This window comes from Sciurus carolinensis, chromosome 9, assembly GCF_902686445.1.
Source record: "Sciurus carolinensis chromosome 9, mSciCar1.2, whole genome shotgun sequence".
Classification (NCBI taxonomy): Eukaryota; Metazoa; Chordata; class Mammalia; order Rodentia; family Sciuridae; genus Sciurus; species Sciurus carolinensis.
Genome location: NC_062221.1, coordinates 96,022,834 through 96,037,180, shown reverse-complemented (window position 1 = coordinate 96,037,180; position 14,347 = coordinate 96,022,834). Strand labels below are relative to the sequence as shown.

At 37.8% G+C, this 14,347-nt stretch overlaps 1 protein-coding gene across 1 annotated transcript in view; it reads right to left on the bottom strand.

Annotated features, from left to right (window-relative positions):
- Positions 1–9,022: 9,022 nt before the first annotated feature.
- Gabrr3 (gamma-aminobutyric acid type A receptor subunit rho3) overlaps positions 9,023–14,347 on the bottom strand; it is a 41,146-nt gene continuing 35,821 nt past the window's right edge. The window contains exons 8-9 of the mRNA XM_047565141.1: positions 14,060–14,256; positions 9,023–9,325 (exon numbers count right to left, since the gene is read on the bottom strand). Of these exons, the coding sequence (XP_047421097.1) occupies positions 9,023–9,325; positions 14,060–14,256 (500 nt within the window). The remainder of the gene's footprint in view (positions 9,326–14,059; positions 14,257–14,347) is intronic.

The following is a 14,347-nucleotide window of genomic DNA, read 5'->3' as shown; positions in this document are numbered from 1 at the left end:
AGGGAAGGGAGGCCAATGTATGAACTTAGACAATTCTTTGCTCATTTCATTTATGAAGTTTGCATCAGATGTCCTGTGATCCTCCTATTGGCCTCTGAGCGTCTGTGCACCAATTTCCACAGGATATTTGGGAGAAAAATCAGTCGTATTGGAATCATTCATTCTAAAACATTAAGGGACTTGTAAGATAGTTATTTGTATTTTTGTTTTAAAACTTTATGGTACTACTGTATCGCAAAACTCCAGGAAGCACATGCATTGTTTTCATTGGTGTGAATGCTGTCTCTTGTGTATTTATATTCACTTTGGTCCATAAAAGAACTAGGCAGTGTTTTGTGGTTTTTTTTTTTCCTTAAATATGACTAATATTTATGCCATTACTAACCTAACTTTCTAATGTAAGAAAACTGAGGCATAATGAGATTATATAACCAGCTCAAAATTAAACCATTGAATAGAATAACTGGGACTTAAACACCCTCCCCTCTCCTGTTACCTTTGTTTGGGCTGCTATCACAAAATACCATAGACTGGGTAGCTTATTTCTCACAGTTCTGAGGAAAGGGGATTCCAAGATTCAAGACACTGACTAATTCTGGAATTCAATGTATCTGATGAGAGCCCTTCCTGTTTCATAGATGAGACCTCCTAGGTGCATCCTCACATGATAGAAGGGGTAAGGCAGCTCTTTGGGGCCTCTTAACCTGGTTCAGGAGGGCTCCACCCTCATGACCTAACCTCTTTCCCAAAATGCCCCTCCTACTTACGTTGTTCATTCCGTTTCAACATATAAATAGACTTTGGGGGGTGGGGGCAAACATTCAGATCATAACACTCCTGCTACTTACAGGAGCAGAGAATAAATTTTCTTCTGACCAGAGTGGCATAGCAGGTGAGGAAAACCAAGTTTTAGAAGGCCATGGCCTGAACAGGAAAGGAGACATGGGGTCACACAAGATCAACAGAGCTCCCCAGGTTAATTTTAATGAGTCTATGTAGACATCCAAAAGAACCTGCCTCAGGGCCATCAGGGCCAACTACACACTTTGTGGGATCTTATGCAAAGTGAGAATATGGAGAGTATGGATCTTGTTTGTATTATTTTATATTAAATATAAAACTACTCTTTTGCACTATCTCCACTATCATGGTGGTATTTTTTTATAGCTGTTAAATGTCATACTCTATTCCTCCTGTTCTAAGGGTGAGTGCAGACATCCGCAGGCCCCCAGGGCCTTGCAGTGCCACTTGGTGCACAGGTCCACCCTCGTGAGCTATTGAGCCACAGGCTGTGGAGATGCCCTGGCGCTGACCACTGACACAACACTGCTGGGTACTTGCCAGGGGTGGGAAAATCAGTCTTCTTGACCCACTAAGCACATGCCAACCCACAGCAAATGTCTCAAGAGACAGCAACCTCCTAGCCAGGGCATGCTAATTATCTGAGTATAGGATGGGCAAGAGCTTGCTCTAGCAAGTCACCGTCCCAAAACACTTTGGTGCTGCTGGCCCAGGGTGGAGTTGGCCACTACTATGACCAGCCCCAAGGGTAATATTGAAGCCAGAATTGGGGACAGGCAGTTAGTGTAGAAATAGGGGATCGGGTCAAGTCGAGGAAATGGAGGTCATCTGCCTCTGGAAGTTGGAGAGTGCCCCTGGGAGAATGGAATATCACAGATCTCTGGAGCCCATTGATTACCAAATTTACCTGCCCTTGTCAAGGAGCTGCTAATTAACGAACCCTGGGCCCTTACCTGGCTGAATCACTTAGGACCTCCCCCTGACCATTCACTTCTCACTTCTTGCATCTCACCTGCAAAACTGGGCCTAGGCATGCAGGCAGGAAGGAGAGAAGCGGGGAGAGAACTGGAGAACAAGAGAGACCTTAACCTGTAAAAGATGTAGGGAGTGCTCACTTTTTGGGATTCTAGAACATCAATCATGGCCCCCTTCTCCCTCCCGGGAAAAGTCTGTATTATTACCTTTAAATAAAGCCTGCTTAATACGCTTGCCTTGGCGTGCTTCTCTAATGTCATACTTCAACACCTGAGGAAGCAGAACTCATCATTGGTAAACAGTGGTATCAAATGTGCACCATCTTAACCCTCCCTACATCTGTGTCCCACCAGACACAGAGGGCAACATCCACATTGGGTAAATGTGTGATAGAGACAGTGAAGCAAAGACCAGAACTATCCTATAAGGGGACTATAGGTAGAACTGCACATGTCATGCCCTGTTTATACTTCCTGTTCGTTCACTTACAAAACAAATTCAAAGATTAAGAATTTCGGGATTGTGGCTGCAGAGCATTAAAAACTAAAAGTCGGATCCCGTTCACTACACTTGTTGCATACTGGTGAAATTGTCCCTGCCTGCCACTCAAAGAGCATCAGCAAACTGGGATCTAAAATACTTCAGTAAAAAGACTTTGCCTAGTCTTTCTCTGATCTGCCATATATTGTCTGCCTCAATGAAATGGTGAAATGGAAGAGGAGGAAGGAAAGGTATGTGTCAAAGTGCAGATTCTACCATATCCCAATGACAAATTTCTCAGTCCAAAGTTGAGGCCTGAAACTTAAGAAGGTAAAACAAATTTGAATCAGACTAGGCTGTATACCTGAAAACAAACCCCTATTATCAAAGTATTTTGCACATGTTTTGAATCTGAAAACTTCCCCAAAATTCATATGCTAAAGATTGGTTGCCAGCCTATGGGATATTAAGTGGTGGTGTAACCTTTAGGCTGAGGGACCTAGTTGGAGGAAGTATGTCATTAGGGGCAGACCTTTGTTTGTCGCTCACCTCTCCCTTTCCCTTCCTCTCCCCACTTCCACCTCTTCTTCTCCCTCTCCTTCCTTCCTGGCTGCCATGGGGTGAACACTTTTCCTTCACTCGGCTCTCACACCTGGGTGGTCTGCCTCATCACAGACCCAGGGAAAACAGAGTTAAATGACCATGGACTAAAACCTCTGAAACCGTGAGCCAAAATAAACACTTCCTTCTTTTAATGTCATACATATCTGATATTTTGTTGAAGTGATGGAAAGCTAACATACGTATGTGATAGGGTAAGTGATGGACACTCAAAGAATACCAAAAGCAATGGGATCTGCCTAAGATGCCAGCAAGGAGCTGCGGATAAAGAGCCAACAGAGCACATATGACAGTGATTAGTAGAACTAAAGCCATTTTCTGAGTATACCCCTATTATGCTCAGATTATTCCATATAAAACATTGTTGAGCAATATAATAAATGTATCACCCGTATTAATCAAACAGAACCTACTAAGAATTCCATCAGTACAACTGATTACATAAAAGGAGTAAATGGTAATATATGATCAAACCAAGAAATGAGAATATCTTGAATTTAATTCATATGGAATGTTCATTATTGATGACCAACATGCAATTAATTCTTTGATCACCCAGAGGCACACACCACCATCCTTTATACAAATGAAAATAATCACAAGATTCCACTTGTCTAGATCAGGACATTATCCAGAATAATCATATAATTCATTCTACATTCAAATCTAAATCTTCCTCCAGGATGTACACTATAGGACTTTAAGGAGTTCATTTTGTAGACCAATCACTTTTTCGGTTTCTATTCCTGTCTTTCCTTTGCCTTATGGGTTTTCCTACTTCTAATTCATATTATCTTTATAAATCATATTCAAATATTAGAGTTCATTTTCACAAAACCTTCTCTTTCTCTTCTACCTGAACTGCATAATTTATTTTCAAACTACTCAGTAGATCCTGAGGCTCCTTCCCCATTCGTCCATGATTTAATTTAAATATGACCTCACCCAAGGCACAACCTAATTAACAAAATATATTTTAATTTATTTTGGGGTAGTGTGATTGCTTTAAAATTTTATTTGATGTGTGGGTTTGTGTTTATAGCACTTCTTTGAAGTGCAAAACACTTGAAACACCTGCATTAATGTTCTCTGATGAAGTAAGAAAGGAATGTGGATACAGACTCTTCCTTCCTTTCTCGGGATGACTTCTCGAGTTAGTTAATTTTAGAACTGTTGAAACCTATATGTTACCTTTAAAGAACTCAGGCGTGTTCATTAAACTCTAGAAAATCTTGTTATTTCACAATAGGAGATGTGTTTTAAAAGAACTGTTCATTACATTACAAATTCATCTGTTTGATTGCCTAAGGCAAGGGGTGGTCAACTAGTAGCACAATTTTGTAGAAAACCTTTGAAGCATTCTTATAGAAAACAATTTCTATAATGAATTGCATCCTTGGATTGAAAGTGCTATCACATCTTGAAAATGACCTAACTGATAATAAAATTTAGTTCAATGTTAGAGACAACAAATTAAGTGTAAATATATTGAAAAGATTAGTATTATAGATTTTCTCTACTTTGTGAAATATCTCTTTTATCCCTGGCCAGATTGTAGACCAAAAAAAATTATGATTCAGCAAGAGGTTGAAATGGAAGACTACTGTTGCCATATGTTGAACTTCACCTGAGTCCTATGTTTCTGGAATGTAGCAGAGGTGAAGAGTTCACACCATTTTGTACTCTGAGAAATGATCACCCTACTCTTAAATATTCTAAGACCATGGACTGAAACCTCTGAAATTGTAGCCAAAATAAACTATTTCTCTGCTTTCTCAGAGAGAAGGGGCACTTTTTCCTCCCTCTTTGAAACTCCTGGATTCCTTCTTTTTCTCTGAGATTTCCTCATTAACATAGATCCTTCCTATTGCAACATCCTGAAGAAAATCATCTCCTTAAATAACTGTTGTGTTTTGTCTTTAAATTTCATTAAAAGAGAAAAAAATGTATAAGTTCTTTGTTAAATTTAGGGAATCAAATTGCATTTGGAAAGCGATATGACTTTGAAATAAGCAAAACTTTACAGAATGGTAGAGCATTTTAATGGAATGCTTACAGTAACGGGAAAGAGAAGGTGGCTTCATTCCATAAGTGAGATAATTGGAGTATAACATTGACTGCTTTGCCTAAGGCCCTGCGAGGAATTAACAGCTGCCCCAGGTACAGAACTGTAGTTGAAATAGCACCTTCCTCTTGCTCTTTGAGAGTATTATTGATTTCATTAGAATGTTTACCTTAAGAATGATTACAGAATTATGTATAATTTCTTTCCTCATTAATCTCCATGTTAAAAAATTAAACATGTAATAGGGGGGTGTGTGTGTGTGTGTGTGTGTGTGTGGTGTGTGTGAGATCTAAACAGCTTACTAGTTGCCACATAAGAAAAGGTAGATATGAAGGCTAACCCATCTGCAAGGATTAAGATAATGTGGTCACAATTATGATTTTGGGGGCAACTCAAATGTAAATATTTGCATTCCCACTTATTCAATTTTTAAAAATTATTTTTAAATTTTTTACAGACTGCATTTTGATTCATTGTATACAAATGGGGTACATCATTTCGTTTCCATGGCTGTACACAAGATGTAGATTCATAGCATTCATGTAATCACACATGTACATAGGGTAATGACGTCTGTCTCTTTCCACGATGTTTCATACCCCCTTCCCTCTCATTTCCTTTTACATAGTCTAAAGGTCCTCCATTCTTCTCTCACTCCCCCTACCTCCATTATATAATCATCTATTTGAAAGATGGCAGGACTTGTAGAGTCAGCATCTGTTAAGGAAGGAAGAAGGCTACTTTAACATAAGTGTTTTATACAATGTCAAAACTTTCATTATGAAAAGGGAATGCCAGTTTTCTAGGGGAATTGAGCAGAGTTGGGGTTGGAGGAATTACTAGCTTTGCTTGGAGATAAAAATGAACTAAAATAGGAAAGGTTTCATGTTATAGAATCTATACTCTAGAACGTCTGGGCAGACAAGTGAGATCTGACATGGCAGGTTCTAAGGGAACATAGAAGTGCTGAAATTTGAATATGGTTAGACATTTCACTTATTGATCAAATAATTTTGCTTTTAATTATTCTTTCTGTGACCAAATTTCAGCCTAGTATATGCAAATAGGAAATACTACTCATGTCCCACAGGTGGAGATGGGTTACGTAAACTCTGGTATATCTATTCAGCAAACTGTTCTGTAGCATATGAAAATTAGTTTGTAGGAAAGAAGGCAATGAAAGTTGTTTATAATCCAGGGAACAATATTCGACTTCAAATGGCATAGTTTAGATACATTCTTGAATAGAATTTAAAACTGCAGGGACTATATCTATCTTTTGTTACAACGTCCCCAACAGACAGCAAAAGTTTTGTTACAAAGCAAGTCATTAGATTAGTAAATTGGAATATGTACAAAATTGTTCCATTGGGAAAAATATAAGGTACGCAAGGAAAACCTCTAAGATATACATTAAAATATTACTTTAATTCTGGGTGGATTTCATTATTATTTGCCAACTGGTATTTTTAATTTTTAAAATTATTCTAATCAGAATAAAAGCAACAAACTAAGTTAAAAGTATAGGTTTTCTAGAGTGGTCTTTATAAAATAGCCGATTTCTATATGTAGGCAGTTTACGAGCTGGCTGGCTTTTTCTTAATCTAGAAAGCAGCTTATTTTCCCAAATCCTCACATTTAATCCAGGCTTATCCCTCAGTGAACAATCATGTACAGTCTGTTCAGGATTGTGATCAGTGGATGAAGTGAAAATTAACAGGTGGTATCTATTCTCTACTGTCTGACATTTATATATTTTCAGGTAACTGTGGAACAAAGCAGACATTTGCTGCTCCATTGTAGAAAGGAGGCCAACAGAAACAGTTCTGTCTTCACAAACCACCAATTTGAGAAGAGAAGTGGGTAAAATCCTGGGAGCTCATTCTGAATGCTGTAATAATTCCCTGGAGCAGTCAGCATATTTTATTTATTACTGGAAATGCAATGCCTGTATGCTAGACATTACAAAAGTTACATTTGATAGATCAACAATTGTGCATTAGTGCTCCTTAAGAAGAATTCCAAGTGCATATGTATTCTGAGAAAGCTGGTTCTCTAGACTGGACTGCCAAAGGTATGCAGTGATACATTTGATTTAAAATAGTAAAATGATATGCCCCCAGGTAGCATTAGACATCTTGAATGTTATAGTTCAAAGTAGATGAAAAATAGCAATATTTGAAGAATCAGGAAATTAGAGAAAGAGAATAGAAGAGATTTTTATGCTCATTAGTAGATTTTTTCCCTTTTTGCATTAATTATATACAGAATTTGTCAAAATAAGAAACATAATTCAACTCAGCACTCTGTTTAATAATACCTAAGAATTTCCAACCACCGAGGATATTAATCTGTGCTGTATTATGAAAATATAATCCTACAAAATACTATCCCTATTAAATCAAACTTAAAAGCAATTAAATAGTTTTTAAAATTTATTATAGTCTACAATTAATGGAGAAGGGTTTAAATATATTATATTAATTTAATTTTGGATGATATCCTAGAAAGATATAATCCTTGGGAAATTTAAAATTGGAAAAGTTGTGTTAAGAAAATAGATGAAGTATCCAAGAATTATCCTGCCCATGAGGAAAGTCATGATAAAGAGAGAATTTTCCTTTTAATCTTTTGCACCTGGAAGAAGACAATTTTAAAACCCTCCTATGTAATTCACCAGAGAGATCCAAAACTGATGTTTGTTGGTCAACAAACAGGAAGTTATTTGTTTCCTCACCTGGTACAAAGTAATTCAAATCATTTTGTTTTACTTTATGGAAAAATAAAATACTGAAAGTAATACACTATTTATTTTTTCTAATTCAATTCCAGCAGTCAAAATAGGAAGGGAACATTTTCACATTTCCTGCCAAGGGCTCTTCTTTAAATCATGTCTTCTTCACAAAGTGCTCAACACAGAAGCATGATACCTCCAAACTGCAAAACACTGATTATTGGAGGGTTTCCTACTTAACATGTCTTGAATATCCACTTGGCCTGATTACTTGACTCAACCAAAGTTACTAAAGATTACTAGTGGATACACACATTTCATTCAGTCTTCTCCCTCAGTGTGATATCTGAAAGCATCTGCTGTTGTTCATAACTTGAGAGTCCACAGTCCTTTGTGGATGTCTTTTCTTCTTTTGGTCTCCCTTGCAGACACAGCACAGTGTACCTCCCGTCACATCAACATCCACTACGCCGACTCATTGCTATTCCTGCTAGGTTGAGTGCTCAGGGATGGAAAGAATGGGTTATTTCATTTTTGCTTTTCAGCATATAACACTGAATAAAGTGTCTGCCACATGTTGGTGGTCAATGATTTTAAAAGAGTCATTAATCAAGACCTCCAAAAGCTATGATAGCCGTATCTCACCTATAAAACACTAGATGCTGTTATTGATGATGGAAGTATTCATTTAATATTGGAGTGAAGGCTGAGTGAAGTTTCTATTTTTTTTTCCATTTTGAACTCAATATATATGAATCTCAGTAGTTAGAGGTAGAAGGAGGTCTTTCACAGGACTCCCAGCTCTGTGTGGTAGTCCACCTTGATGTTGATGGCTTCCCTAGGAGGATACAGCTTTGTTAGGTAATCTGGCATTAGCTGATGCTAAGAAAGAAATTATCCTTGAGTAATGTCACAGGCCAACTTTATTCTCCAGTTAAATAAAGGACATTCTCATTAGAGAGAAGAAGGGTCCAGATGAAATAGTTACAAAGCCCTTCCCTATGGAAATGTTTTTCAAAGACACAATTGCCTGTCACTCTCATTACTGTGTCAAATTCTCCTAGGACTTTGAACTCTTTCCTAGATGTGAATCAGTCTGTTCTTTAATCTTCTTTAGGCCAGGGACAGAACGACTCCTTCCTAGCTCAAGCTAGTACTGTCCAATTCATGTTCAGACCGGTTTATTTTTAAACATATTCTGACTCCAATAGAAATTTATACATTACAAATTCCTCTTTGGGTTGGGGGTGTGGCTCAGTGGTGCAGCACTTGCCTAGTATGTGCTGGTTTTGACCCCCAACCCCACCCCACACCCCAAAAAGAAGAGAGAAAAATAAAAGTCCTCTTTATACATATATACCCCAGTAAATTAAATTAAATATTATATATAAGATGGGAAATAAAATTCTAGAATAGGTGTCAATAGCATGGGTGTTCTCCAGGATGATTCTACTGACGTTACCTCCCAGGGATTTTCTTCTCTTTATCCGAGATGAATCGTGCTGGGGCTGCCTGTGGATCGTCCTCATCATGGAGCCCTCTTCTGAGTGTAAAGAAAAGGAAGTCTGGTCCATGTCAGTCTCACTGTCATGGTAGCAACCATCAAAGGCCATAGCTTCAACTGCATCAATATTATACATTCCAGAAATCTGTCAGAAAAGACTTTTTTTAGTAGGTCAGGAATATGGTTTTATGAATAGGAATTATAGAAAAAATGTAAATGAGGTTTTCAAATAGTGTCTATAAATGCTAAGAATGCTTTGCCTGTATTAAAGATAGAATTCTAGTTTTGCTTTTTGCATCTGGCTACAAGTCATTTTAATTATAAATGGAAAACACTGTCTGCAGATACTGATTTATCAAGGAGATTTAAATTTATTCCCATAGAGGTAGTTGAGCATCAAACAAGTAAATGTCGCACTACCGTAATGTCAATCAATGTTTTCTAATTTAGTCCATTTAGTCCTGACCTGATAGACTATTACTCCCTGTTCATGTTTTTTGTTTGTTTGTTTGTTTTTTCTTTTTGAGTAGTATGAATGGTTTAACATAAGTTTGTGAGTTGAAATTGAATATTATCAGAACATCAATGTGAACTAATTGAATTTGCTTTTCAACTTATTTCCCTCTTGAGAGAGAATACAGCAGTATGCCCAGTCACTGTGATTTTGTCCAAAAACAGAACATATCATAGGTGATCCATTTTATGCTTAAATGGAATGGGTTAGGGAACAATATTTGCTACTTTTATAAAATGCAAATTAGTCTGGTCTGTTTTTTTTCTTAAAAGCACCTATAAATGATGCTAATGCAGCCCAATAAACATGAAAGTGACTTTTTTTTTTTTGAAGGAACAAATTATGGATGCTTCTGGCTTTGTGGTTACCTGATTGGATCTGAACTGAAATTTTTCTCTAAGGTTTTACTCTGAGGGAGATAGTTGTGCTCACTAGGAAGGGTGGTATCTAGGAAGAAACTGTTAGTAATTGCTTTTTGAGAAAACAAAATCACTTCTTGATCTATAGGGAAGTTGAAAAATGAGCAAATATGGATAGGTTACTCTAGACATAATTATTCAGAGTTCATATCAGAGGCTACAGAGTAAGTTCTTTCAAGATATGTATTTGGTTGATTGTAATTTAAAAGCCTAATATTTTACTGAATTCAAAAGACATGGAGACTATGTTGTATAGTCAGTGAATAAATCAGGAACCCTACTTTGAGTTATATTGTCCCTTTTATTTTAATTGTAAATATTTTCTATAATAAAATGAAAATGGACAAAATAACCATGCAATGAGATCAAGACTGAATAAATGACTTTAGATAGTCAGTAATATTAATAATATATTCAACTATTGATCTGAGGTTAGAAAACTATTAACAGCTTCATCAGTGGTTTCCCTGGCCAAGCAAAACACTGCTGAGCCATCATACCAGCAATTGCTTTTTAGCTGAACAAAAATGTCATTAGTGTGATAATGAAGACAAATCTTTGAAGAATAAGGGTGTCATTTTTTTTCTGTATTATGATAATCTAGAATGATCCCTGTAATTGATTAAAGCTTGTAGTATACAACTTACCAACAGGCTGTTATTTTTCACAAGTTTCTAAGTCACTTGTCTAGTAGAAAGAATTTTAGAACTGGTCTTTTACTTTTCATTCCAGGTCACAATTAAGCACATAGTTAAGGCATATTTTGTCTAAACTATAGTATATCTATATCTGACCATTTTAGACTGAATTCTAGGTCCTGGAATTAGGAAAATATTTGGGTAAGGGACAAGAAAAAAGGCCTTCCTTTCTCCTTTCCGGGCCCAAACCAGTACTAGAGAGAGTCTTTCCATGGATGGTCCTTGCTGTTCTCTCCGCTCTTGAGATCTACTGGGTGTGATTGCAGTGGAGGTGGAGGTGGAGTTAGGAAGAAGCTTTGCCTGACTTCATGATTTCATAGGGAGGGTCTCCACTGGCCAAACATTCTAGGCCTTTCTCACCATCCTCAATCATTCCCCACTAGCGTCTGGGGAAAGGAGCTGCCATGCGTGACTCAGACACTTTTGAGTCTTCACTATGGGATCCACATTTGTACCAGGTCTATTTTCTGAAATGAGGTAAAAGGAGGTGGACCTAACAGGGGGAACCCTAAATTGTTTAGCTTTGCTAGTGACAAAAAGAGTAAGTACTTTTAATTCAGTGATGAAATATTAGTGAGCCCTGTTCTCGGATCTAAGCAACATTTAACAAAAACAAAGGTGACATTGCAGCCAAACGTATGATTCTCACATCTTGCTCTTTCTTTGAAGATGGTTCCAACTCAAATTTAGAGAAGTGTCATTGATTAGCCCCTAAACCTGTAGACATATGCTTCTATCCTCTCCTCTCTAGGGTATCCTACTCCTTCAGAGGCCTCTTATCTCAATCAGCCTTTGTCGGCTATCACTATGAAACTCCTGCTCTTTCAAAGTGTACACTCTTAACACTAATCATAGTAATAACATACATGTGCATTTTATAGTGTACCAAGATTTCATTTATCATATCATTTGACCTTCACAACAGTTCTGTGAGGTGAATGAGTCTTGGCCTAGAACACACTGGTGGAATTTCTTCTAAGTCTAGATCACTTCTTTATTTTCTTCCATGGGTCTATGGTGGTAAGTAGAAATTTACTTACCAGTAAATAAAATTTCTTTGAGATAACTGTACCTTTAAAGGAGGATGCTTAGAATGGTGGTTTTCAGGAGCTATGGGAAGGAGGAAATGAGGAGCTGTTTTAAGGGAAGTTTTAATTCATTAGAAAAATCTCTGGAGATTGATCATACAACAACAGGAGCATGCAAGACCAAACTACACACTTTAAAACAGTTAGGATGGGAAATTCTAGGTGGGGCATGGTAGTGCCTGCCCTATAACCCCAGCTACTTGGGAGACTGAGGCAGAAAGATCACAAGCTCAAGTTCAGCTCCAGTAACTTAGTGCAACCCTGTTTCAAAACAAACAAATGAACAAGAAATGGGAAATTCTAAATTATGTGTATTTTACCACAGTAAAATCAAAACCAAACAAAAAAAGCATTAAAAAGGAAAACGCTTATTAACTCAAAAGAATCTCTTCATTTTGGTACCTAAGAAAATTGTGTATAACATTATTAAGTGAAAAACAATCAGGTAGCATGAAAATACATGTTGTGTGGCTGGTGAGGACAGGGAAACATGGATGTTTGGGAGTCAAAGGACTAGATGGAGGTGGGCCTAAATTACCTCAATGCCTATTTCTTGGATTTACGACTTTCCAAATCAAAACAAAACAAAAATTCTTTTCCTCGTTACACATTTTTTTTCCCCATCACTGCTTATTTCACTGATTATCCAAATCATTGCTGTTCTCAGTATGGGTCAGCAGCATCAGTATCACCTGGAGCTTGTTAAAAATGCAGACTCACAGATTATGCCCAGACCTGTTGGGTGGGTCAGTCTTGACAAGAATGCTGCAGGAGATGTGTACACACCCCTGTGGCTCATGGTTAGTCTAAAAGCTCCCAGTTTCTCCACACATGCAGAATACCTCACCATGCATGTGTGTGTGACACAGGGTCACATGCTGTCAACAAAAGAAATTGTAGCATCTGCAATAAAACAATCAGCTCATTAGAGCTTTGACTCAGGGATATAAAATGAAAGAACGGAGTTTATATTCCAGGAGATCTGAATTGCAATGGCAGCTCTGTTTACTCTGAGCCTTTGGGGAATCACTTTACTTCACTAAAACTCTTTTTCTTCATTTATAGTGATACTATTCTCTGCAGGAGCTGCATTGGGGAACTGATATGAACTTTCAGATCAAGAAGATGATGTAAAAACATTCCGAAAGTATGAAATGCTGTCACTAAAAAATCCAAAACTTATTAAATAATATTCTGAAGTAAAAATAATACTTATGTACACATATACCGTCTCTTAAATAGGCTTGCAAAGGAATGAATCTTACTAGTTAGGTTTTGAAATACAATATTTTATGTCATTTCTCCAAGAACAGGGAACTGGTGTTGAAATCCTTGTGAAATGAAGCAGGTAGAGACAATCTATCCATATTTATAAAGCAATGTCTCTCTCTCTCTCTTCCTCTCTCTCTCTCTCTCTCTCTCTCTCTCTCTCTCTCTCTCTCTCTCTCTCATACACACACACACACACACACACACACACAAATACAAAGAGCCAAGAAGGCACCTTATTCCTTGGATATGGTGGAAGAAAAACTTCCATCTTTGCTGTACCAGTCTCCTGAGTAACAGGAAGAGAAAAATAAATTCCAGCTCTTGGTGGAGAGAAATGTCATTCATTGGTTGAGAGCATAGCATCCGGAGTCAAGGAGATCCAGAAGCAAACCCTGATTCCCTTTTAGCTGCGTGAACTTGTCTGTACTTACTATGCCTCTATGAAATGAGTGATAAAATACGAACCTATTGTGGGTTACTAGGAGAATTAAATGACATAATACATGTTAGAAGGTTGGCATTATGCATTGGCATAATATATAATGAACACTCATGCCATGTTAGCTATCATCATTATCGTCCATTTCAGAGGCTGTGGTTTGTGTAACTATCCCTTTTTTTCCAAAGGGTACAGTCAGGGGAGAGTAGCACACTCAGAGAAATCCTTCATGCACAAAAACTCCTGGTGAAGGTGGATAAGGATGCTGAGGAAACCAGCTAGTGCAGAACAGAGATTAAAGTTCTATATTAAACTGTCACCCTCCTGTAAACCTGCCAACTTGCCAAGGCACGGAGACATACTACAAGGACCTGTTAGGATAGGGTTATAGAAGGGGATAGGCCTTTCCACACTGCAAAAGGGTTCTGAAAGGCAAAGCAAGGCTATACCTTCCCTCTGTTCTTGAATTGCTTTCGCTCTTCCACGGTGGTGAGGTAATTCACAGCTGCATACTCAATGACTGACAGAAACACGAAGAGGGAGCTGACCCATAAGTACACATCCACAGCCTTGATGTAGGACACCTGGGGCATGGAGGCACTCACGCCAGTGATGATGGTGGACATGGTCAGCACTGTGGTGATTCCTGCCATTCAAGAATAATGATAAGCTTAGTACACGGCCATTCATTTCCTGGATTTGGTGCTGGCTCACACCAGCTGGTGACTTTCTAGAAC